Source organism: Acipenser ruthenus, chromosome 37 (assembly GCF_902713425.1).
Source record: "Acipenser ruthenus chromosome 37, fAciRut3.2 maternal haplotype, whole genome shotgun sequence".
NCBI lineage: Eukaryota > Metazoa > Chordata > Actinopteri > Acipenseriformes > Acipenseridae > Acipenser > Acipenser ruthenus.
The window spans coordinates 8,579,173-8,603,568 of NC_081225.1; the positions used below are offsets into that span (position 1 = coordinate 8,579,173).

Consider the following 24,396-nt stretch of genomic DNA (forward strand, 5'->3'; position numbering starts at 1 on the left):
GCATGCTATTCGAATGCCTGAATTTACTATGTGTTGCTTCTCTCTCTCTTTCTTTCTTTCTTTCTTTCTTTCTTTCTCTCTCTCTTTCTTTCTCTCTTTCTCCTTCTCTTTGCAGGGAATTATGTTCTTAATTATCTTGCGACCAGGCCGAAGTTGGCAGCCTTTGTAACGCAGGCTCTTATCCAGTTGTATGCCAGAATTACCAAGCTGGGCTGGTTCGACTGCCAGAAAGAAGATTACGTCTTCAGGAATGTCATCGTGGACGTGACAAGATTCCTCCAGGTAGATGAGTTTTCAACATGGTATTGAAATATACATTGCAGTTGCTTCATCTTGGCTAAGCGAGTCAGACAAAAGGGCATGACTGGAGGCGGAGTACAAGATCTGAACAGAGGGTAGCAGGGCTTGAATTTCAGAGTGGGATCACGAGAATCGTGCATTTTCCAAATTGCTCCCGCATATCTGCAGCTTTCAGTGTGGGAAAATCCTGCAGAGATATTTTAAGACACCAAGCTACTGTATTTTTCACCCAGTTCAGAATGCCTGAAACGCTACAACAGTCTCTAAGGAAGTGGGTGTCAGTGACGAAAGCACTATGAGCCGCATTCTGAGTAGTTCTGGTTAAAATAAATAAATAAATCAAAGTAGTGCTGGATATTTTAAGTGCCGCAAGACTTTATTCTCTCGTACGTGATTCTCGGCCGCTATCTTTAAGCATTATAGAAACTCTGCGCACCGCAGTAAGTAAACAGTTTTGAAAAAAAAATACGATATTAAGTCTATCTAGGTGTTTTGCAAGCGGTGACTTTCGCTTTAACTCTTAAAACACAGCCCCATTCATTTTGTGGCTCCAGCGCACCGAAGGTTACGCACATATTACTTAGGCACCGTAAAAACCACCTACCTGGTTCATGGCTTGTTTAAAATGACAGACTTGGGGCTTTGCAAAGACGTATTCAGTGTGTGTAAGCGGTATTTCTAGCCGGAACTACGACTGCCTGAAGTTAAGCCTCTCATCATGTGACAGAGTTCACAGCTTAGGTTTTGTTTTGAGTCTATTGCTCCATAGCAGCTAGACTGAAACGGGCGGTATCGTTGGAAAACTTAGAAGCTCAGCTTCTCCCCCTTTGTTCATTTCATATTGAGGTTCAATGGTGCAGTGTTTCTTTTTTTTTATTACAATATGTATAGCCGTGACCAAAGATGATTATTTTGGAAAACACAGGATCAACACAGGAGCTCGAGCCTCTATTTAAAAGTTTTAGACTAGTAAATAAACCAGATAATACGCGTGCACGCATAGTGATCTCTATGGAAGACCATCTGGGTCAAAAAAACGCTGTGTTGCTTTAGAGCGAGTCATAATCTCATGGGACAGAAAAAAGGTAAGCACGTCATTCTGAAATGCATTGATTAAACAGTGCCCAATTTGCTGGAAATATTGTGTAGTGATTTTTATATAGATTGTATACATTATATATTTTTTGTTGCAACTTATGTGGAATGTAATAAACAAGAACCAAAACGGTGAGTTTTTTTTTAACCTTCATTTTACAACGCCATTTCCACGTTTTGTTTTATTCGAAGTGTTTAAAGTTAAATTTCAATTTTAGTTTGCTTGTTCAGCTACAAAAAGGCACAAGGAAACCTCATGTTGTTACTTTCTGAAAACATTACGATGGCCTCTGTTTACTGTGAAGAAATGGCAATGGCAAGGAATGAAAAAAAAGTAAAATGCAGTGTCAACTTTATGTACTATTTTGTGAAGAAACAAAACAACGTTTAACGTAAACTGCTATTTGGCATCCTTTGTTTTGTAGTTAATTCACTGGGGTAATGTAAGGCCTACACAACATATTCTTTACTCCTAGGATATTTTTTTTTACTTTAACGTTTTACATAGTGCAACGTCTTGCTTTAAAATAAAGGCACACACACACACAGGGGCCACACCCCCCTGCCCCTGCTGCTATGAGGTCTCTGGCTGCGTTCTGAGTAATATAATGACTTTGGTTACTTTTTGAAAACAAACACTTATTTAAATTAAGCGAACATGAAAATCCTGTGTTTGTTCCAGCACTAATAAATAGACATTTTATAGTTCTACAACAATAACCAGAGTATACATATATACATATTTTTCTCTGTGCATGCCTGCTTACAAACTGTTGAAAGTGAACCTGCTGACGAATAGAAGTTTTACACCCAGCAGTCTCTGGGGAGCCACAGAAACGTCTTTGCTTCATAAATCTGTGCCCTGTTTAATCCTGTAGGACTGAATCAATATCCATCAACTCTGCTTTTCAGCTGTGGGCCTGGGCCGGTGTATGTTGCGTGATGTGAAGTCCACCAGGCTTTCTTCCCATCATGTCACCTAAGCAAAACTGTTCTCCAGAGCTGAAAAACAAGTGTATAAAACCACTGCGTCCCATGGATCATTTATTATACATCATTAACTGTGCGCTCTCTGCATTTTCAGGACAGTGTTGAACACTGCATCATAGGAGTAACGATTCTGTCTCAGTTAACTAATGAAATAAACCAAGTAAGTGCTTCAGCGTTCTTCAGTGAAGTAAGTGTCTCATTTTCATTTTCTCTTGTGGTTTTCGTGTGTGCTTGTGTTTGCTGGCCTGCTTTGTGGGTAAGGGCTTTTTAAATTTCTTTTTCCAAAGAGTACTTGAATAGTTGCTTTGCAGCTCACTAATTTTCCTGTCATTGCTCAAACTATAAAAGCAATGGCCAAATCAATGACACTGTTTAAATAATGTTGAGAAATTTTACCAAAACACATGCAAAAAAGTTTTTTAGTATCAGTTTATAGTTCAGTTATCACTTAAAACGTAATTTAACTCCCATAATTGATGACTTTTTATCCCTAGTTCTCTCTTTCTCACACACGCTTTTCTTTATCGGTCTACTGTTTGCTTGTTGGCTTTTAAATATAAAGCCATATCACTGTGCTCTCCCACAACAGAAGGGGGGATTAATTGAAGTAATTTTCCGATGGTCAGTTTAATTACATAGCATATAACACCTCCCTCTATCCCTAAAGTGTGAGGGGTGGTGGGCATTGCTTACTTAATTTTAGTTAGTTCCCCAAAACAAAATGAATTCTCTGTATAGGAATTAGAGAGAGGCTGAACTTCATCACCATCGTTTTTTTTTTTTGTTTGTTTTTTTCACAAAATACATTTAAACCAAATCTTTGGAAACTATGAGTCAACAAGTGATTAATTTCTATGGAAGTTGTTGTTAGGGAAAAAAGCAACCATCAGATAATACAATCATAACCATGACCTTTTATGAACATACAGTATAAGGCAGGCTACCACAAATATAGGATAAGGGTCAATCAGAGATGGAAATAAGACACCCATTGTATAGCAGTTTGATCCAGTCCTGGATTTAATAAGGCACACCTGAGCTTGTTACCTATACGCTGTAGCTAATCAAGCCCGTATTGGAGTCTTATTTCCATCGGTGGCAGTGCAAATGGTTCCTTTTTTCTATGTAAAGACAGCATGTGACCTGTAGTTTTACGTTACAATGCACTGCCAATAGTGTTTGGACAAATTAAGAAGTAAAGGACTTTTTCACTAACTTGGCTACATCTAATAATTGCATTGTGTGAATTGCCAGCTGTGCAAAAAGTGGCGCAACAGTGTGTTAACAGAAATTGATATATAGAGTATTTGAAAAAATGAACATGCATTGCCAGCAAATCCTAAGTCCATGAGGTAATGTGTGTGTGTGTGGTGGCAACATCACTTCTCGTCAAATCATTTTGTCTGAAATGCGTACGTTACAGTTGGATTCCCAAATTCTGATGTAGCTGTCACATTAAAATGCTTGCATTTCCAAAGATGTAGTACTTAAACATGCAACATGGTGGCAATGCATTATGTTTTGGAATCTTTTTTTTTTTTTAAATCTCCTTTATAGACAGCATACTGTAATGTCTTATATCACAGGGGCTTCCAAATGTATACATTTCTTTCTATACCATCCCATTCAGATGTATATCTGGTATTTTTAATCATCTGTAGGCTTTGAGCCTTCTAATTAAGGGCTGTGCTGTGAGTTTGGAAGAGGTAGCATAGTTTTATGACACGATCGCTTTCTGCAAATGATTTTACGTTATTGGATAGTTTGGATGGCAAGGGTGTGAATTACCGGCTCTCCAAAGACTACCACCAACCTTAGGCCTATTATGTCTTATTTTAATGATCTAAACAGTGGCAGATCTACATGCTGCCTCTATTTTATTACTGCAGACTGGGACAGTGGTGTGATGGCTAAATCATAGTAAATATTCCTCCCTTTTTTTATTATGTAAACTTACAGAAGTGCTTTTTCCTAGGGGTGGTAAAAAGGGTCATTCAATTGGGGTCCCTTCGTGGAGCTCACTGCCTTCGATTTCCTCATTACAGAACGTCATGTGAAGTTATAAAGGCAGAGTTGAAAGGTCAAAAACTTGCATGATATTCTTGATCTAAGGATATTAAAAAGGCCTGAAATATTGGAGAAATGCAAAACGCTGAGTAACTAGTACAAATGGAAATAGGAAGGAAAAAAAAAAAAACACATGGCACATCAAAGCTGTTTACTATTTAAAGCCCAATCAAACATGCATGCAGAATTCATCCTGCCATCTGAAGCAAATAGAACAGACTTTTTTTATTTTTATTTTTGTAGACAAGAGAAAGTGGGGCAATTGCCTTCCCCAGTTCTATTTTTTTTTTTTTTTTTTTTTTGGGGGCTTTGACAGTATAATTTCAAACTGCATTCTGCTGTTTGCTCCAGATGACACCTAAGTAATGAGACTGAGCCCAGGTTCTCTTGTGAGAGTCACTTTGACCTACCTGAATAAAGAGAAAGGCCAAGGTAAGATTTAGATACTTGAATGTGTGTGTTTTTTTTATTTTATTTTTATTTTTTTAATCATGCCATTCAGCACACAAATACTTTTTTCATGACTGCTCAGCATCTGCATATGGCCTTTTTGAAAATAAAATATGCACACTGTGTATACAGTGAGTACTGTATGGTTAAGTCAGTGTGTTGCACTGTTTTAAAAATAAATCAATAAGTAAACTAAAAAAAATGAAGGTGTCTGTGATACAAAAAGTCTAGGTTTACACAAGGGGCTACTCACAAGTGGGCTTTCTGTCTGTTTGTTTTTTAAGTTATGAACTATAGTGTTGCAGGATATAATGCATTGTGGCTTGAATCTTTAGATCAAACATAATCACGTTCTGCTACTTTGTCATTTTTCAGAGCAGTCTTCCTAATTCAATTTAGCATAGAATTACTGCAGCACTTTTCTTGTGATTAAAAAAAAAAAAAAAAAAAAAGACAAGGACAGTGTCCCGTATTCAGTCGCCCCTGTTATATAAACATTATTTAAAGTCTGTGAATAGCAAATATACAGAGCTAAGGAGATATTGCCGTTGTGTGTGTTTACCTGGAATCTGAGGATTTGAAAAGTCTACCATTACAAAACAAGAATTTCACCCCCATATACAGCATCCCATTAATATGCCTTATTGTTTATGCAGTGTTGCATAGTTCACCTGGGAATAAAACGCTTATTACAGAACATATTTTTCTTTCTTTACAAACAGAAGCACATGATCAGCGTGTGTGCTTCATGTTTAGCAAGTCATGGGCAGTGCTTGCTCATAGCAGAGGCCTTCTGTGATCCAGACAAACCAAAGATATTTAACAGCACAGCATGTGTTCCTGTGTGCCGTGACTTTAATGAAATGAAAAAGACTGTTTCAGTTCAAGTGATCTCGACAGTGACAGATCTAAATACTGCCATCATTTAAAATAGTATTAAAAATATGGAAGTCTGAAGCGACTTTAACTTCATGCCGTTGTTTGAAGTCAAATGCCTTATTTAGATCAGCTTCAGTTTAGGTCAACTGAATATAGACCCTATGTTCTGTAATAATGTTTTTTGTTTTAATTCCCTGTGGTTTGTGAGTTACCCAGTATGAACCAAAGAATGCATCACTGTAATAGTGCAGTCAACTCTCTATTATCCAGGGTTATGGAAGGGCTGGATAAAACTAAAACATGGATAATGCAAAACCTGTTAAAAAAAAAAAAACAAAAAAAAAAACACTGTACTTTATAGTTTCTTAAAGTAGTCGGTCATCCTGGATTGTTTCATCGATTTGGCTTTCCTTTTTTCAAATATTTATCTGTAGTGTGCGTGGAAATAATTAGTCGTTCAACGATTAGTCATCTTTCTGCTCGAAGTAATCAAGCAGTGTTTGAAGGCAGGGTGCGGGCCTGTACTGTGAGAAATGCAATCCTCCCGAATCGTCTCTTCCCCCTCCCCTTCACTTTCACTCGACTCAGTTGTCTGTCCTTGGACACGCTTCACAATGTCACCGTCAGTAAGCAACACATTTGCGTTTACTTGCTGACGTGTGCAGTCACAATGGCACAGAGTCACTGACCTAATAATAGAACCAGTGCATGCCTAAACAATGGGTAAAGTATTACCGCACACCTGTATTTGTGTTCCTTTTTTGCAAGCACATTTATCTGCCCATGGAGAATTGAGAGTTCACTGTAAAACTAAATGGAGTAATAAAAAATGGTTTGCAAAACCAGGTTAACTTTTATTGTTGTGCTGGGTTTTATTTTCTCTGTTTTCTAGGCGGACACAACACACCCCCTCACAAAGCATAGGAAGATTGCCTCCTCATTCAGAGACTCCTCGCTCTTTGATATCTTTACACTGTCATGCAATTTATTAAAACAGGTAAGTGTTGTTAATCAGGGCTCTGCAAAATAAGCAATGTGTGTGATGGGTTAACATCAAACTGCCACTATCTCGGTATTTCCGAATAGAGCATTTTATCCCACAAGTGCAGGAGCACCCCAAATTAATTTACTTCCATTACAAAATGACTAGATCTGTTCTTCATTTTACCTCCACAATAGAACTGGTACAGCATTAACGTGAAACCTCTGTATGCACCACAATCTAACAGGAGTGAATATTTTTGAGTCACTACTGCACAGGGTTTGCCATGGTTTAAATCACTTGATTTTTTTCATAAAATCATTGATTTAAAATCATTGTTTCATTTACTACCTATTTTATATAGTTTCTCAAGGAAAAGACATGAAAAGTATGTTTTAAAAATCTTTTATTAACACAAACCTCTTAAACTCTTACTGTCTATAAACTAAAACTGTTAGAGCTGTATTGTGATCACAGTGCAATGTAACTCACGGTACTACAAAAAAAAAAATCCATAATTAAAAAATAATAATAATAATTATTATTTTAATCAAATCTGATTTTTTTTAAAAAATCGCCAACCCTGCTACTGCATAGTACTGAGTTCTGTTTAATCAGGCTTTTATTCTGCGAATACAGATATAGATTAGATGCCAATCAGGTTATAGTGTGTCATAACAAATAAAACATCATCTTAATATACTTCTATTGATTGCAAAAAAGATTTAAAGTGTCACTGATTTATAATCGATCAGTAAAGGGATCTGTCAGGTTAAACAGCTACTCTGTAACACGTTTTTTACACCATTTGCAGGGGAAGTCGTGTTTAACCTAATTTAAAAATTCTGTTCAGGGGTAGAAATTATGCTTTATTGGGTTTAACTCTTTAGCCCCTTGTTGTAGAGTAGAACTTGTTAAGTAGGGTTCTGTAGTCAAAGGGTGGAGTGAAAAGGGTATACAATCTGACTCCGGCAGCTTTAATCTTGTGTAATATGATTCCAGGCATCGGGCAAGAACCTGAATTTGAATGACGAGAGCCAGCATGGTCTCCTCATGCAGCTTCTCAAACTCTCCCACAACTGTCTGAACTTCGACTTCATTGGCACTTCAACCGATGAGTCATCAGATGACTTGTGCACGGTACAAATTCCAACCAGCTGGAGATCAGGTGAGGATGAATTCCTTCTGCTGTTCAGTCATGCTTTGTTAATAGTCAGCAACATGTCGTATCCCCACTATTAATATAGTTAAAGAAATAACTTTTTGATGTGCTTGTTAAATTCATTATTAATTGTGTACAAAATAAATAACTTGTTTGACAAATTGACATTGGCAATTTTAAGTGTTTTGCATGTATTGAGCACTAATTTTTCCTGCTAAGTTGTAGTACTTGGGTGTTGATTCAGCCTATACCCTGAGGATCCACCGCTATTCCCGGATTCCTCCTGAACATGGGTAGCTGATGGAATGTGGGGGAAATTCACTAGTGATGTAAAATGCTGTGTACAAATTTAGGGGTGGCTTATGCCAGTAAGATTTCTCTACAATATAGAAAGTGATTAGGTAGTGTACTAGGAAGTATTAATTACACCTTTAGTGTTGCAAGGCTGGAAATAAGACTTCTATAGCATAACAGTTTCACCCATGCCAGGTTTTACTACGAGCTTGATTAGTCATAGTCTATAGGTAACAAACTCAGGTGTGTCCTACTAAACTCATAGTAAAGCCAGGAATGGATCAAACAGCTGTGCAGTGGGAGTGTTCTTTTCATCCATGGTGTTGTATTTAAACCAGAAAATCTCAGCATTAATGTGCAACAAAGATCCGGAAGAATATTGAGCACATCGTAATAAGCAAATGTTTTTAGTCATTTTTTTAGTATTTAAAAACTGGTTTAGTGTGTGTGTTTTAATTTTTTTTTTTTTATTTGTCTTGTTGCAGCATTTTTGGATTCTTCAACGCTGCAGCTCTTTTTTGATTTGTATCATTCCATTCCTCCCTCGCTTTCACCCCTGGTGAGTTTGCAATAATTCATTATTATTATCCCATGCCGCCCGTCCACATTAGAGCATTTTTCTATCGCTGTAGTAAAATATAAATATGATTTGCTGATATCTTTCTCGGCAAATTAAATCTTTTTTTTTTTTTTTTTTTTTTTTTTACTTTGTATAGATTGTCCCAAGCTTTATATTTTTCATTAGTAAATGGATATATTAAAAAATGAACATTGTTGTTTTTTGGGCTTCTCAGGTCTTGTCTTGCTTGGTGCAAATCGCTTCAGTTCGAAGATCTCTGTTCAACAATGCGGAGAGAGCTAAATTCCTGTCGCATCTAGTAGACGGAGTCAAAAGGATACTGGAAAACCCCCAGGTAAGTCTTGTGTGTAAGGTAGTCTGTGATGATGACAGAGGTACCTTTTTGAAGTGGTTTCAGCAAACAAAATAAATGTCTCAGATATGCAATTTTGAAAGAAACATGTCTTTTCATTTTAAAACATGATATCTGGTACTACACAAGAAATCTATTTGCAAGCCCTGCTTTCAGGTATTCTTGCATTTCCTCAGCCATTTGAATAGAGAGTGAAATTGTCTTCACCCCTTCAGAGCCTTATTTCCTGTCTATTAATCAATCTGCTGCCGCTCCCCGTGATGACTGACTTGCTTTGACCTCGATGACAGGTGAAATGACCTAGGAAGTAATAGATTCCTTGCAAATAAGACAAACAAACTGAGAACTTTCTTTAACCTAGTGTTGTAAAATGAAATTACATGTTTTCTATAATGTGTTTCTTTTAAAACACCACATTTTAGCCTTTTCTGTGGATTGAGCAAATGCATGATTCATCAGCTAACCTTGCCTGTATCAGTTCAATTATTTATTTTAATATCATGATTAGGTGTTCTTGAGATCATCTCATCATTTTCAAGGATGTCCTGCAAGCTGTTTTCCGCCTACAGTAAATTTCTTTTTCAGAGCTTGTCGGATCCCAACAATTACCACGAGTTCTGCAGGCTGCTGGCCAGACTGAAAAGCAACTACCAGCTGGGAGAGCTGGTCAAGGTGGAGAACTACCCCGAGGTCATTCGATTAATAGCAAACTTCACAGTGACCAGCTTGCAGGTAGGCGTTCAATAGCCTGTGATCTAGGAAAAATGGGAAGAAAATGAAGCACAAACTTTTGAGTCTAATGGACAGAAAATGTGGCTTCTTGTCTACCTTATTTACATGAATTAATGCAATTTGTTTGACCATTCGTTAACCAGGCAGACTTGGTCAGGAAAAATTGCACAAGCAGGACTAATTACTAGCACATAATTGCAACTAATCACAATGTAATTTGTTTATGTTATAAAGTCTTAAACTACAGGATTACAACAAGTTATTAAATCTACAATTACATATTAGTAGTTCAATAGTGCAACGATAGTGCAGCAGCAGTTGAGGCTCCAGTAACGTGGTGCGTAGATCAGGCAAGTCCATAGCAGGAGGGGTAGATCGAGATCTACAAGTGCAGTCTAAACAGCTGGGTCTTGAGGAGGCGGTGGAAAGCAGTGAGAGACAGAGCAGTCCTGAAGTCCTCTGGTAGCTGGTTCCACCACAGGGGCTGGGGAAGAGAAGGAGCGGGCAAAGAAGGATGTAGAGTGGAGTGTAGGAATGACCAGTTGACCTGTAGAAGAGTGGAGGGGGTGTAGGGAGGCACCAGGTAGCAGCAGAAACTTTACCTGTAACATTGTTTTTTTAAAATATCAAAATCTTCCATATCGATGTATATAACAGCAAAAAGATCTTCAACAGAAAAAAGGGAGACCAGTGATTTTTAAAAAATATATATCCTTAAAACTCCTTTTAAGAAGTTTCTTATTTGTTTCAGCACTGGGAGTTTGCCCCAAACAGCGTGCATTACCTTTTGAGCCTCTGGCAGCGGCTGGCAGCCTCCGTGCCATACGTGAAAGCAACAGAACCGCACCTGCTCGAGACATACACGCCCGAGGTCACTAAAGCATACATCACCTCTCGACTGGAGTCTGTGCACATCATACTGCGGTAAGGGGGACACCGGACATCTTAATGCATCGTTATCATCATTGTATACGTGAATAATCTCTTTGTATTATTATTTTCTTTGAGGTCCAACCTGTAAATCCAAAGGCAGTTTAGATAAAATGGTAACTTGATATTGGAGCAGAATGATGCAAAAAAGGAATGTTAGAAAGCGATTTAAGTCACATTGGAAGCTACTTGGTCATACCTTTTACAAGGAACGCACACTTTGATAGACTTCTGTTAATAATGGCTTGGCGGCGGGTATCTGTTCCAGAGATGGCCTGGAGGATCCCCTGGATGACACTGGCCTCGTCCAGCAGCAGCTGGATCAGTTGTCCACCATCGGCCGCTGCGAGTACGAGAAGACGTGTGCTCTGCTGGTGCAGCTCTTTGACCAGTCAGCGCAGTCGTATCAGGAGTTACTGCAGTCGAGTAACGCCAGCGCGATGGACATTGCAGTGCAGGAAGGTAAGGGCAGTGCAAGGCTTGCTGCATCTGGGTAGTGTCAGTATGTGAATCGCAAAGTTTCCAGTTATTCTGGGTGGTTCATGTTGTAGTCACTCAATTACTGTGCTTTTTCTTTCTGTGTTAAGGTGCTTTCACCTGTGTACAGTACTGTGTAAAGTTACATACACAGCTTGTGGGATGGAATCAAAGTTGCAGACCTTTGCATGTTTGATGGCTCAGTATTTTAAGCTGTGGTTCTGTTCTCTTGTGTTTCTGTTCTCTGGTGCATGCCATTCTTGGGAAGCACTATTCCTTTAAATATCACAAAGTTAACAGCAGCCAGTCTAAAGTAGTTAATGCTTGTATTGTTTTTTCTCTCAATATGCTCAGGGCGATTGACCTGGTTGGTGTACATCATCGGCGCTGTGATCGGAGGGAGAGTTTCTTTTGCGAGTACTGATGAACAAGATGCAATGGATGGAGAGCTTGTCTGTCGGTAAGTGTTCCAGAGGCTGAAGAATAGGAACCTGCTTACTTTTTTACCCACAGTAACCAGCTTAAGCCCTCCTCACACTGGACGTATAGCACAAGGAATTGCCTCTACTCAAGGAGTAACACCAAACGCAACAATGACTACCTCCTCGTGCATTGCAGTTTCCACATGAAAGTGAGCGAGAGAGAAAGATCCATTTCACATTTATATAAAAATAGTCTGGTGTGAGGAAGGCTTTAGTTTACCTTGTAGAATACAGGCAGGCTATATTACTGGATTTATTTTTAAACATATATGTGTCCGATGCAATGTATATAATCGTTGGAATTGTCAACACATATTAAAGTAGTGCTAAAACGAAGCTTTCAAATTCATTTTCTATCTCATTTGTGGGACCTTAAACGGATCCCTTTTTAACTGTAACATGATTAGGTACCTGAAATATCTCAGTTAAAGAAAGAAACAAAAGGTATAAAAATGGTGATAAGCCATAATAATGCTTGTGCTGAAAAAAAAAAAGTATAACCTTGTTGTCTTGCCATGTGAATTGAACCACAGAGGTGTGCACGGTTTCAAAGCTGCATTCATTACCTGTAACAGAAGTAGTGCCCCAACCCTCACCCTGTGAACGTTTTCATTTTCAGAGTACTGCAGCTGATGAATCTGACAGACTCTCGTCTTGCTCAGGCAGGAAATGAAAAACTGGAACTGGCCATGCTCAGCTTTTTCGAACAGTTCCGGAAAATTTACATCGGAGACCAGGTGCAAAAATCCTCTAAGGTAATTTAGTGCTGTCAGCAGTCTGTGATAGAAAGACTGCTGTGAACAGGCAAATTGACAGGCAGTGTAGGAAAGAATGCCTTGTTTCCATCTGCACCATTATTATAACAATGTATCATTATCTTTGCTCATAGTAACACATGAGCATTATGTTTCATTGTACCATATGTAATATAGTAGACCCTGCTACTGATGTCATACAGCCATATTTCTTTGTATCAGATAGTGGTATTAGATCATTGGTATCATATGAAATGATGCCACCTTAAGATTGGCTACACTATTTTTTTTTTAACTATTATTAAAAGTATAGTCTGGTATATGCTAGTAAATTGATTTTGTTTTTAAAACAAGCATTTATTCCTTCAGGGATTCTCAAGTTGTTATAAATGAATCCCATGTAAATGATTGGTCTCTCCACCTGCATTGAAATTAGTGCTTCAGCAATTAAATTTTGCTCAATTAATCTGAATCTAAAATATTTGGAGTAAGAAAATATGCCGCTTTGTGTAGTACCACCTACCCTGGGCTTCTCTACGCAAAGAAAGTGCATCAGCTGGAATGGCGCGTTTGCCTGCTTGCTTTTTCCTAGGATGGTGTCCACACTTTAACATGCTCTGATATTATATTATAACAATATCATTCAAACATCTGTGATATAACCAATTATAAGCACACACGCCTATACATTTCCCAAAAACAACAGCAGAACATATTGGTGTTTCGACAAAATGGAACAACTGTTTTGCAAATCAATTACAGCTCTTCTAGTTATTTGTTTGATTCAATGGAAACTGAGCTGAAATTTCCTTGTAATTATTATTATTTTTTTTTTACAAATTTGCAATCTTTTTGCACTTTGTATATTGGAAATATTGTCTGAATTTAATTTAACTTTCCTTTATACTGTGCAGAGTCCTTGACAGTGTGACTAACAAGATAAGTGGTTTGAAATATACAGTGTAACTCTAGTGTTCCATTTTACCTTTTTTTTTTTTTTTTTTTGGTCAATTTCATCATAGCTTTGTTTGCTAACTTTGTCATTGTTCTCCTAAAAAGTAGAAATTTTAGTTAGATCGCCTTAATTAACTGGTGTTGACTGTGCTTGACACAAGTATGTGATTTAAACAGCAGTTACAGGGATGGAAATAAGACTTGTATGGCTTAGCAGTTTCACCCATTCCAGGTTTTAATACCAGCAACAGTGTATAGGTCACAAGCTCATGTGTGTCTTAATAAGCTCATAGTAAAACCCAGAATAAATCAAAGCGCTATGTAATGGTAGTCTTATTTCCATCCCTGAGTTAGCTTTCATCAATGTTGAATTTGTTTTTCGTGTATTTTTGTGTTTTATTCTGCAGCTTTATCGGCGTCTGTCTGAGGTTCTGGGGCTGAATGACGAGACGATGGTCCTGAGTGTGTTCATTGGGAAAATGTACGTAGGATTTGATCTCACAGGCAAGAAAGCAACCTGCTGCGAAGTGCTGCTTTTCTTGATGGATTTATTATTCTATTGCTTTAGCTGTAACACTGAACTTGGCCTGTTTTTAAAGGTGTAGTCTCTAGGTATAAAGTAAGAAGATCGTACCCAATATGTATGGCTCGCATTGTCCTATGTGCTTATGGTAAAGGGGAATTTGTTAATGGTAATTTTATAAGAACAGGTATTGATCTGCCCTTGCAGGTATTGCTATGCTACACTTTACATCTTTCATGTAAGGATATGTCAGTTCTACACTATAGACGAAGGTTTTGCATCATGTTAATTAACTCATTTTGCTTCATAAAGTTTAATGAAACCTGCTGAATAATGTTACGTTAATGGATTGAAATTACATACCGTTTTGTAGTTTTCAATATGCCTAATGAAAAACTGAAAAAAATTCTAAAATGTGACATTTCTAAATCTAACCTCAAATACTGTACTACTATTATTGCTTTGGATAGACTTTTAGCAATATAATTTTGTAGTTGTATTTGAATTCAGGATGTTAACTAAAAATAACTAGAGTTTTTCATTTTTTATTTCTCAGTCATAAAATTCTAGGTGATGCAAAATTTTTGGCCATAGCTGTGTAGCCCTAAAAAAATAAATGTTTCAAAATGAAAAACATTAGAAATTAAAAATGTAACTTAATTATAAGAGCAGGTTACTATACCTTAAATATGTCTTTTTATAAATGATCCCTACAGTTTCTTTGGCATGGATAGCTATGTAAAACCTGCACAGTTTTTGTTTTAAAATGCCTTTTATAAATGTTTTGTAAAATAACTGTTTTGGTTTTTTTTTTCCTCAAGAATCACCAACCTGAAATATTGGGGACGATGTGAACCTATCACCTCCAAGACTCTGCAGCTTCTCAATGATCTGTCTATTGGATATCCTTTATTAAAAAAAACAATCCTTTTCTTCTAAATCCATTACCGTCGTCCATGAAATATAAACTGCACAGGGTGTAGTCTGTATACATAAAGACATTATTATTATTATTATTATTATTATTATTATTATTATTATTATTATTATTATTATTATTTATTTCTTAGCAGACGCCCTTATCCAGGGTGACTTACAATTGTTACAAGATATCACATTATACATTATTTCACATTATACAGATATCACATTATTTTACATACAATTACCCATTTATACAGTTGGGTTTTTACTGGAGCAATCTAGGTAAAGTACCTTGCTCAAGGGTACAACAGCAGTGTCCCCCACTGGGGATTGAACCCACAACCCTCCGGTCAAGAGTCCAGAGCCCTAACCACTACTCCACACTCCAAAGACTCCAAAGACTTTTGTCTCAATATTTGCCATTGCATTTATTAAGTTTATTTATGTATTTTTTTTAATTCAGCACTATTGAGTGTTCGTAGTTGCCGGTGTCCTCTATATACAAATACATGACAGGCTTGAGGATTCCTTCATGCAAAATGTCTTCATGAACCTTAGTGAGATTCTGTAAGTTTTAGGATAGAGTTGAAATTTTGTTCCCTTTGTTTTTTTTGTTTAGGCTTGTTTTGTTTCAGCATTGTATTGCATTCTGTTTTGCCCTTTTCCTTGACTTTCTTTGCACTTATAGCAGTGTTAGAAAACTAGTGAAACTCAGCGCCGTTCAGTTCATGCTGAATAACCACACTGTAAGTATCTACACGTCTTTACCATTTTAAATACTGAAGAACTAACAAAAATGTAGTGCTTTACACTACAGGACTGTGTTAAGTGAACCTTATTGAACGGAACTGTTTCAGTGTTTGGCTATTGAAGTAACAGTATTGACTGTTAATAATGGGGGTGCCCAAGCAAATGATTAAAAAAGTTCTAAAATGAAGCAGATTTATTTATTTATTTATTTATATATATATAATATATATATATATATATATTATATATATATAAAAACGTTGGTTATAAATTTAGACAATCTATCATGTTATAGTATGCCTGTCTGAATTAACTGGTTTCTTTTATATATACTGTATATCAGATGGATGAGATTTTATTTATAAAATCGTAAAAAGTGGGGTAGGGGTGGGGGGCATTAAAAGTGATATTTTCTGTAAACTATTTTCTAACCTGGGTCGGTTCTTGTCTCGGAGTAACATTTTTTTTTTTTTTTTTTTTCTCGTCAGAGTGAGCACTTCTCATTTCTGGGCATTAACAATCAATCAAACTTGAGTGACATGCGCTGCCGCACCACCTTCTACACAGCCTTGGGAAGGCTGCTCATGGTGGATTTAGGTAACGGTAACTGACTTTTAAATTTACTATTTTTATTAATTATTGGATGTTTTAATGAAAAGCTACATCTGTGGCTAAGTCTTTTTTTATTTTATGTTATACTGTTTTGTACATGCTGTTGGTATGTCATCTCTTTCATCCTAATGATGGCTCTAATTTAGATTGTTTAATGTACGTTACTGGCATACTTGTACCATTTAAATTAACATCATCATAGATCTTACATGCATTGCAAGTACAACGTTGCTGTAGTATATATTTAATTTTGTTTTTAAAATTGTGGTTTGTTTTGTTTAACATTGATTTTAAATGCAATCATTTCAGCTTATATTAAAATATAATGAAATGTATCTGGACCCAGCCAATTCATTGAATTTATCCAGTTGGACTTGGCAAAAGCATGCAAATCATCTATAGGGCAGAATACTCGAGTGCTATCTGGGATTTGGTGAATGGGTTGCGAATTTCGGTTTTGTATCTCAACCAGTTTATGCTGTAGTATTCTCTTAGTAACAGTGTTTCTTAGTGTTTGTTGCTGTCTCTCCTATATGTTCTTGAACTGCAGGAGAAGATGAGGATCAATTTGAACAGTTCATGCTTCCTTTAACGGCAGCGTTCGAAACTGTGGCCCAGATGTTTAGTACCAACACATTCAACGAACAAGAAGCAAAAGTAAGTGACATCTAAGACAATGCCCAACTACATTGTCTTCGGCTGCTCCAACTGTGCAGCATAGCGGATTTACTTATTGTAAATTAGAAAGAAAAATTGCATGGCTACACAATTATAAACCACGCCTGAGAGAATCAACCAACCAATAATTTGTCCAAATTCCAATACATATTATTCTGTGTACAAAGTAGTAGGTCTTGCCTACAGCATTAGTGATTTATAATAAGGTAGTACATTGTGTGTAGGGCGTCTCTTATTAAATTATCAATTATCTATTTATATGTGATCTCTTGTATAAAAGCACAAGATGTAATAACATCGCCTGCCCCTGAGCATAGGCTGATTGCTGATTTGCTTCATTCTTTTACAGAGTACATTGGTGGGTCTGGTGAGAGATTTAAGAGGAATCGCCTTTGCTTTCAACGCCAAGACCAGCTTCATGATGCTCTTTGACTGGATGTATCCTTCATACTGTTTTAATAGTCGGGCAAAATTTCAGAAAGCAAAACAACTTTATTCTAGAGAACCGCTTATCCGGTTGTGCAAAAACGTACAGCTTTCTGATCATAAGCTATTAACCCCTTCAACTCAAGATGTAAAAAGGAATGTGAATGCCACGTACCAGATTTTGAAACAATTTGAATTGCTATTTTTACTCCTGAAATTGCTGTAAATACTATTAATTAGATCATGCATCAAACTCTTTACTTACAGTGGCTCAATCAATCTTGTATGTTAACGTTTTTTTTTATTTGGAATAACAGCAAGCAGGTTGTACCAATATAAAGAAAAGTAAACCAGTAATATTGCAAATAAACTGTACCAAAATTAAAGTAAGTACAATATATACACTTCTAGATCGCCGACGGTTTGCTGCTGTATTGTCTTAACAGTTTTGCACTCACAGATGCAAGGTATGTTTGTGCGAAATGCGATTGGATAAAAACGTCACCGGACACACCCCTAATTCCCCCCCACCCCCCCACCCCCCCGGACTGCAAAACTAACATTCCACAGCACCACCACAGCCAATACAGCACGCATACTGACAAGCTGAAAGAAGCCCCACAGAATAGATGGCAAACCTTGACGTACGCAGGTATGGCAAGGTACTGCAGGTGCTCTGTCTTGACGTACAATGCGTATGTCCTGGAGCTGAAGAGGTTAAGGGGATCGTAATCGGGGGGGATATTTTGAAGGGACTTGTGTGTCACACAATGGATATTTTCTCCGTACTGTTATCAGCAGCATATCGAGGGACATTGTCTGGCCTCTTTGTCCGTTCACTCAGTTTTCCTTAGCTTCTGCCCTGTAGCTATCCAGCCTACATGCCGATACTGCAAAGAGCTATCGAACTGTGGTACCATGACCCAGCTTGCACTACACCTGTTCTTAAGCTAATGGCAGAGCTGGTTCACAACAGGTAAGTGTGTGTGTGTGTGTGTGTGTGTGTGTGTGTGTGTGTGTGTCTGCAGCTATACTGAAACTGCTCTTAACTGCCCCATTAGCTCTTTGTGGTCCTATGTCGGACCAGGTCCGACCATGAAAAAGGTGTCATTCACAGGATCTGAGCAATACGCATCGTCCCTTCACCACAGACACATCCAGCACTCAAAGAAAATCGCGGACGTTTGCCAAGCTTTTTTGAGATGTTAAAGGAATAAAGTAATGACTAGGATGTCATTATTGAGGAGTGAATAAAGGGAGTGATCAGGAGATGGATGTATCAGTATGTACGACTCAGATGTATGTGATTAATACAGCGAAGAAAGGGTGGGGCAGGGCTGGAGACGCACTGCCGAGTGTCACGTTGCTATGCAGTGCCTTTTAAACCAGCTTTTACTGTGAATAAAATGTATTCAATTTAAACAGTGCATGTTGTGTAATGTTATTTTTTCATATAAAATCAGTTGGAACCTGACACATGAAGTATAAATGGACCGTCTGTATGTATGTCACGCTTTCATTTTTGCATAGATCTGGAGAATCACTTCTCAAATGAAACATTTCGTTTGTAATTCTTCTATACTGTGCTGTACATCCTGTTGATATGTCACGGTCATCAACGTTTTCATCACACTAATGGCTCTAATTTACTGCCGTGGCGGGATGCATGGTACTGACATCATTGTGTGTGTTATTTGCAGGTCTCAAAGATTACAATTTGATGTATCATCTCCCAATGGAATCCTCCTTTTTAGGGAAACCAGCAAGATAATTACTATGTATGGTAAGTCTTTCACTCAAACTCAGACTCGCACACACTGTTGTAAATGCTGGATGTGTTTGATAATTGTGTCATATATTTGCATTATTTATACACCAAAAAAAAATCAGTTTTAGGATTAATGTAATTAATAAATTATTTCTGGGGGGTGTTTAACATCACTAATCAAATATTTCATAGTTATTTTTATATCACATAATTGTAAGCTTAATGTATTCTTAACCCTTTCACATAGCCTAACTGTTCTTTATGTAAAATTTATTTTTCTTAGGCAATCGTATTTTAACACTAGGAGAAGTGCCGAAGGATCAAGTGTATGCACTAAAACTCAAAGGAATCTCTATCTGCTTCTCCATGTTAAAAGCCGTGCTAAGTGGCAATTACGTGAACTTTGGCGTTTTTCGGCTTTACGGGGACGACGCACTAGATAACGCCTTACAGACGTTTATTAAGCTCCTCCTATCAATCCCTCACAGTGACTTACTGGTGAGTATGATGAGAAGCGTGTTTATTCCCCCGCTGGTTAAGCATGTATGTCACGCTTCAGAGTCGTACGTGTGTATTTTGAGACCTGCCTATCCTATTGGGGTGAAACGTGGTAAGGCGACTGTCTGTCTGTATGTCACACTTGTGTTTTAACAAAAATATACAGAACCGCTTATCCAATTGCAATGAAGCGTTCTTTAGCACAAGTTAGTATCAGAGTCAGGGAGTATATGGAGGCTGCCTGTTTGTCACATTTTTACTTGTCTAGAGAACTGCTTATCCAATTGTAATGAAACATGGGGAATATTACATTTTTACATGTGATTAGTGTAGTTCATGGTGATTTACTTTATCAATGTACTGATGGCTCTAATGTTTTATTTACAGCTATTGTACGGTGGGGTACGTGTTATCAGTGATTTTTTGTTTTTTTAAACTGGTGCAAGATTTAATAATTTCCGAACACAGCTATATATACTTCTTTTTTATTTAGTTTAGTAATTATATCTATTAATAATAGATATAATTTAAAAATATTTTTAAAATGCAGATGAACCCAGCCCTACATTTTTAGGCTTTAAAAGACAGGAAGGTTTTGAAGTGTAATGTGCTGTTCCCTCCGATCTAGGATTACCCCAAACTCAGCCAGTCGTACTATTCCCTGCTGGAAGTTCTCACCCAGGACCACATGAACTTCATTGCCAGCCTGGAGCCCCATGTAATCATGTACATTCTCTCCTCCATCTCTGAAGGACTCGCGGCACTTGGTAATTACAATGAATCCCACATACCAGTCATAGACATGCTGTTAGAAGGAGAGATAACCAAGGCTTTAAAAACATTGTATTGCTATACTTAGACATGTTTATCACTGGTCCCCTATAATTGCGATGTATTGTATTTTATTATTATTATTAATTATTTCTTAGCAGACGCCCTTATCCAGGGCGACTTACAATTGTTACAAGATATCACATTATTTTTACATACAATTACCCATTTATACAGTTGGGTTTTTACTGGAGCAATCTAGGTAAAGTACCTTGCTCAAGGGTACAACAGCAGTGTCCCCCACTGGGGATTGAACCCACAACCCTCCGGTCAAGAGTCCAAAGCCCTAACCACTATTCTACACTGCTGCCCATTTTATTTTATTTTTTTTAAATCGTGCTTGTGTGTTTTTTGAACACTCTAAATAGATGCAAATAAATAAAAATGTCTTTTTCCTTGTACCTAATCACTTCCTCTGCTGTTGCCAACATTGTAGCAAAACCTTCAGAGTGATATTTACCTACAGCACAGGAAGTAGGTAGGTAACAGGAAACAGCAACAGCTTTTACCATGGTGTTGTATTTGAATTAAAACATTAAAAAAACTAAAAAGATGTGACAGTGTTGCTAATGCTAATAAGAGGTAAGGCTTTTAAAGCCTTTAGTTAGCACTTGCTTATTCATAGTGTCAAAACATTTTTGGATGTCAACGACTATATTGGGGTCGACTATCATTTGAATGGAACTATTCATTTGTTGGCGAACCTCTTTTTTTCACGGTATTGACGCCTGTAACATGGCGACATGTTATTGTAATAGAAATACTGTGTTAATCGTACTGCTTGCTTGCTTTCTTTCTTTCTTTCTCATTAGACACAATGGTATGCACAGGGTGCTGCTCCAGTTTAGACCATATAGTTACATATTTATTTAAGCAGCTGTCACGCAGCACAAAGAAGAGGTCAACCCCAATGGCACAGGAGAGCGACAGGTTCCTGCACATCATGCAACAGCACCCAGAAATGATACAGCAGGTCAGGAGGAAGACGGCACTTTTTTTGGTTTATTTGTTTAACCTTATTTTGTCGGAGCTGTCGGTCCCATATTACTGGAGAAATGAAAAACAAATGAAGTATACTAAAGAGCACTGAAGTTCTCAAACTCCGCCTATTTATTTTTAAACCAAGAAAATCCACTTTCTTTTCCTTTGCATTTGGTTGATAGTTATTCAGCGCTATAATCACACTTTATTTAGTTTATTTATTATAAAAATGAAGATTTTACCTCTGGAACTAGTATGTTGTGCCCTATGTTCTATGGACGTAAGATGTACTGGAAGTTCGACAAATCCTTAACAGTGACTTTGTTTATTTCTTCCGTTTTTGTATATTGCTGAAATAGTGTACAATCACATTTTTTATTCATTTCAGATGCTGTCAACTGTACTCAATATTATAATATTCGAGGACTGCAGAAATCAGTGGTCAATGTCTCGTCCATTGCTTGGTTTGATTCTGCTAAACGAGAAGGTAATCTATCTCTGCATTCCTTTGAGGTTTGAAACCTGGTTCACTGTTAAAAGTGTGGAGTAGTGGCTCTGGACTCTTGACCGGAGGGTTGTGGGTTCAATCCCAGGTGGGGGACACTGCTGCTGGACCCTTGAGCAAGGTACTTTACCTAGATTGCTCCAGTAAAAACCCAACTGTATGGTGGGTAATTGTAAGTTGCCCTGGATAAGGGTGTCTGCTAAGAAATAAATAATAATAATAATAATAATAATAATAATAATAATAATAAAAACACTGTTTCAACCAGCACAGAAGTGTAATCATTACATATGTTGTTTTTCCATGAAGGGATACAATTCCACAGCTGTGGAGTATTATTATTATTTATTTCTTAGCAGACGCCCTTATCCAGGGCGACATACAATTGTTACAAGATACCACATTATTTTTACATACATTTATTTTTTACACATTATTTTTACATACAATTACCAATTTATACAGTTGGGTTTTTACTGGAGCAATCTAGGTAAAGTACCTTGCTCAAGGGTACAGCAGCAGTGTCCCCCACCTGGGATTGAACCCACGACCTTCCGGTCAAGAGTCCAGAGCCCTAACCACTATTCCACACTGCTGCCCTGGAAGACATGCACCTGTCCACAGTGCTGGGACAATCATTCAAATAGACAGTCAAGCACTGCTTGAAATGTACTGGGTAAAAATGGCCCTGTTCATATCCGTTCTGTGAAAAAGATATCCTGCAAAGTAAACCAATGCTTAAATGACATCTGAAAAAATAACATGCATTTTACCATACAAAATGATATACACTATCTTTCCTTTCTTTAATGGGGTCATTTTGATGGGGTATCAGGTGTTTTTTTCTTTTACTCCCGAGAGATTTTATATTGTAATATGGAACGAATTCCAGCTGATTCAGAATGATCGACTGTTAGAATATTTGTTTAAATTCAACGCAAAAACAAGATTTCAGTTTTGTGGGGCTGCGGCACTTTTAAATGGACTGCTAATGTTATCAGATGTGAATAGCCATCTGATTTGTGTTTTGTTTTTTGTTTTTTTAATACTGCCCTAAGCATGCTTTCATCAGTATTTAAGCTTCTGTATGGACGGCATAAAGATGTGTTACTTTGGGTAAAAGTGACTGTAGCTAACAAAATGATCCCATCGTGCATCTTTTTTGCACTTCCATTAATCTATACAGGTCTCAAATCTGAAGTTTTTAAAAGAAACACAAGCAAACATTTAATTTGAAAACATCCGATGCTATATTGGGTTAACGAAAACTCAAATCTGTTACACTTATTAGGTCATTTCACCTCAAATCATGTCAGTAAATGTGGCAAGCTACTGGAAGCATGTCAGTCAATAGAGGAAGCAGCCAGTTGCATAATGACAGGAACGAAACCGTTGAAGGGATGGAGACCTCATTTCACCCTCCAGGAGAAATGACCAAAGAAGGGCAAAGCTTACTGAAAGCATGGCTTGCAAACAGAGATGCACTACTGTAGTAGCAGATACGTTTCCAAATGAAACTGCAGGTTTACTATTACAGAACTTTCAGAACTGCACACTCAAGACCAAATGGAAGTGCACAACAGATTTAATACAATGATTTTGTGTAGCTACGAACACTTGAACGTAGAAGCAGACAGAATTGGCTGTCGAGAAGCATTTTGTACTAACCTTGGTTTTTTGTTTTTGTATGCATTTCTAGTATTTTGCTGATTTGAGAAACAGTATAGTGAACAGCCAACCTCCAGAAAAGCAGCAAGCCATGCATTTATGTTTTGAAAATCTTATGGAAGGCATTGAACGCAACTTACTGACAAAAAACAGAGACAGGTCTGTACTACTTACCTTTTAAGTTTATGGAGTTTTAAGTAAGCTGCTTCATATTAAATTATTACTTTTGTATGATGTTTGTGATAAAGTGGTTCGTTTTAGCAATTGTTCATACTGTGTTGCTTAAATTCCTTTGGTAAGTCTAAGGTGCTTTCTCCTCAGTTCTAGTTGCCTGTATATATAACACAGGCTAGAGCTGGGTCTGTAGAGAAGTGAGAGCCAGCACCACCCAGTGATCTTTTGTTTTGCTGGCAATACACTGCTGTGCACTAGATGGTGCTAACGCTTACTTACACTGTGTAAAGACACTTTTTAGCTGAACTTGTGTACATTTACAGGTGTCTAAAGCAGGCAAGGAGAACCAAAGAGCAGCTCCCAGACTTCAAAAGCCCCTTAACACAGACTATTACAAAAAATAATGTTTTGAGTTATTGCTAAAAACAAAACTTAATAAAAGTTAAGGGAAAGGAAGAATAAACCTAATAAAACGTAAAAGCTGTGTGTGTGTGGATTATTTAAAGGCTGATTGCAACGCGTTGAGTTGTGCCTGCCTAATCCCAATTCTAATTCAGCCGATACACCTTGAAAAGGC

General features: G+C 37.4%; 1 protein-coding gene across 7 annotated transcripts in view; it reads left to right on the forward strand.

Annotated features, from left to right (window-relative positions):
• The window catches only part of LOC117962600 (exportin-7), a 33,935-nt gene that overhangs the window by 8,025 nt on the left and 1,514 nt on the right, over nucleotides 1-24,396 (forward strand). Inside the window, exons 4-27 of one of the 7 annotated variants that reach the window (XM_059008748.1) lie at nucleotides 116-282; nucleotides 2,480-2,572; nucleotides 6,674-6,778; nucleotides 7,766-7,931; nucleotides 8,705-8,778; nucleotides 9,014-9,133; nucleotides 9,737-9,883; nucleotides 10,635-10,807; nucleotides 11,082-11,275; nucleotides 11,639-11,750; nucleotides 12,392-12,527; nucleotides 13,889-13,962; nucleotides 14,826-14,906; nucleotides 15,611-15,674; nucleotides 16,167-16,281; nucleotides 16,841-16,947; nucleotides 17,318-17,406; nucleotides 18,263-18,370; nucleotides 19,095-19,177; nucleotides 19,446-19,660; nucleotides 20,289-20,427; nucleotides 21,304-21,464; nucleotides 21,861-21,959; nucleotides 23,677-23,804. In XM_059008748.1, coding sequence (XP_058864731.1) covers nucleotides 116-282; nucleotides 2,480-2,572; nucleotides 6,674-6,778; nucleotides 7,766-7,931; nucleotides 8,705-8,778; nucleotides 9,014-9,133; nucleotides 9,737-9,883; nucleotides 10,635-10,807; nucleotides 11,082-11,275; nucleotides 11,639-11,750; nucleotides 12,392-12,527; nucleotides 13,889-13,962; nucleotides 14,826-14,906; nucleotides 15,611-15,674; nucleotides 16,167-16,281; nucleotides 16,841-16,947; nucleotides 17,318-17,406; nucleotides 18,263-18,370; nucleotides 19,095-19,177; nucleotides 19,446-19,660; nucleotides 20,289-20,427; nucleotides 21,304-21,464; nucleotides 21,861-21,959; nucleotides 23,677-23,804 — 2,950 coding nt within the window. The remainder of the gene's footprint in view (nucleotides 1-115; nucleotides 283-2,479; nucleotides 2,573-6,673; nucleotides 6,779-7,765; nucleotides 7,932-8,704; nucleotides 8,779-9,013; nucleotides 9,134-9,736; nucleotides 9,884-10,634; nucleotides 10,808-11,081; nucleotides 11,276-11,638; nucleotides 11,751-12,391; nucleotides 12,528-13,888; nucleotides 13,963-14,825; nucleotides 14,907-15,610; nucleotides 15,675-16,166; nucleotides 16,282-16,840; nucleotides 16,948-17,317; nucleotides 17,407-18,262; nucleotides 18,371-19,094; nucleotides 19,178-19,445; nucleotides 19,661-20,288; nucleotides 20,428-21,303; nucleotides 21,465-21,860; nucleotides 21,960-23,676; nucleotides 23,805-24,396) is intronic. The other 6 variants (XM_059008749.1, XM_059008750.1, XM_059008751.1 and 3 more) reach the window with 6 other exon arrangements.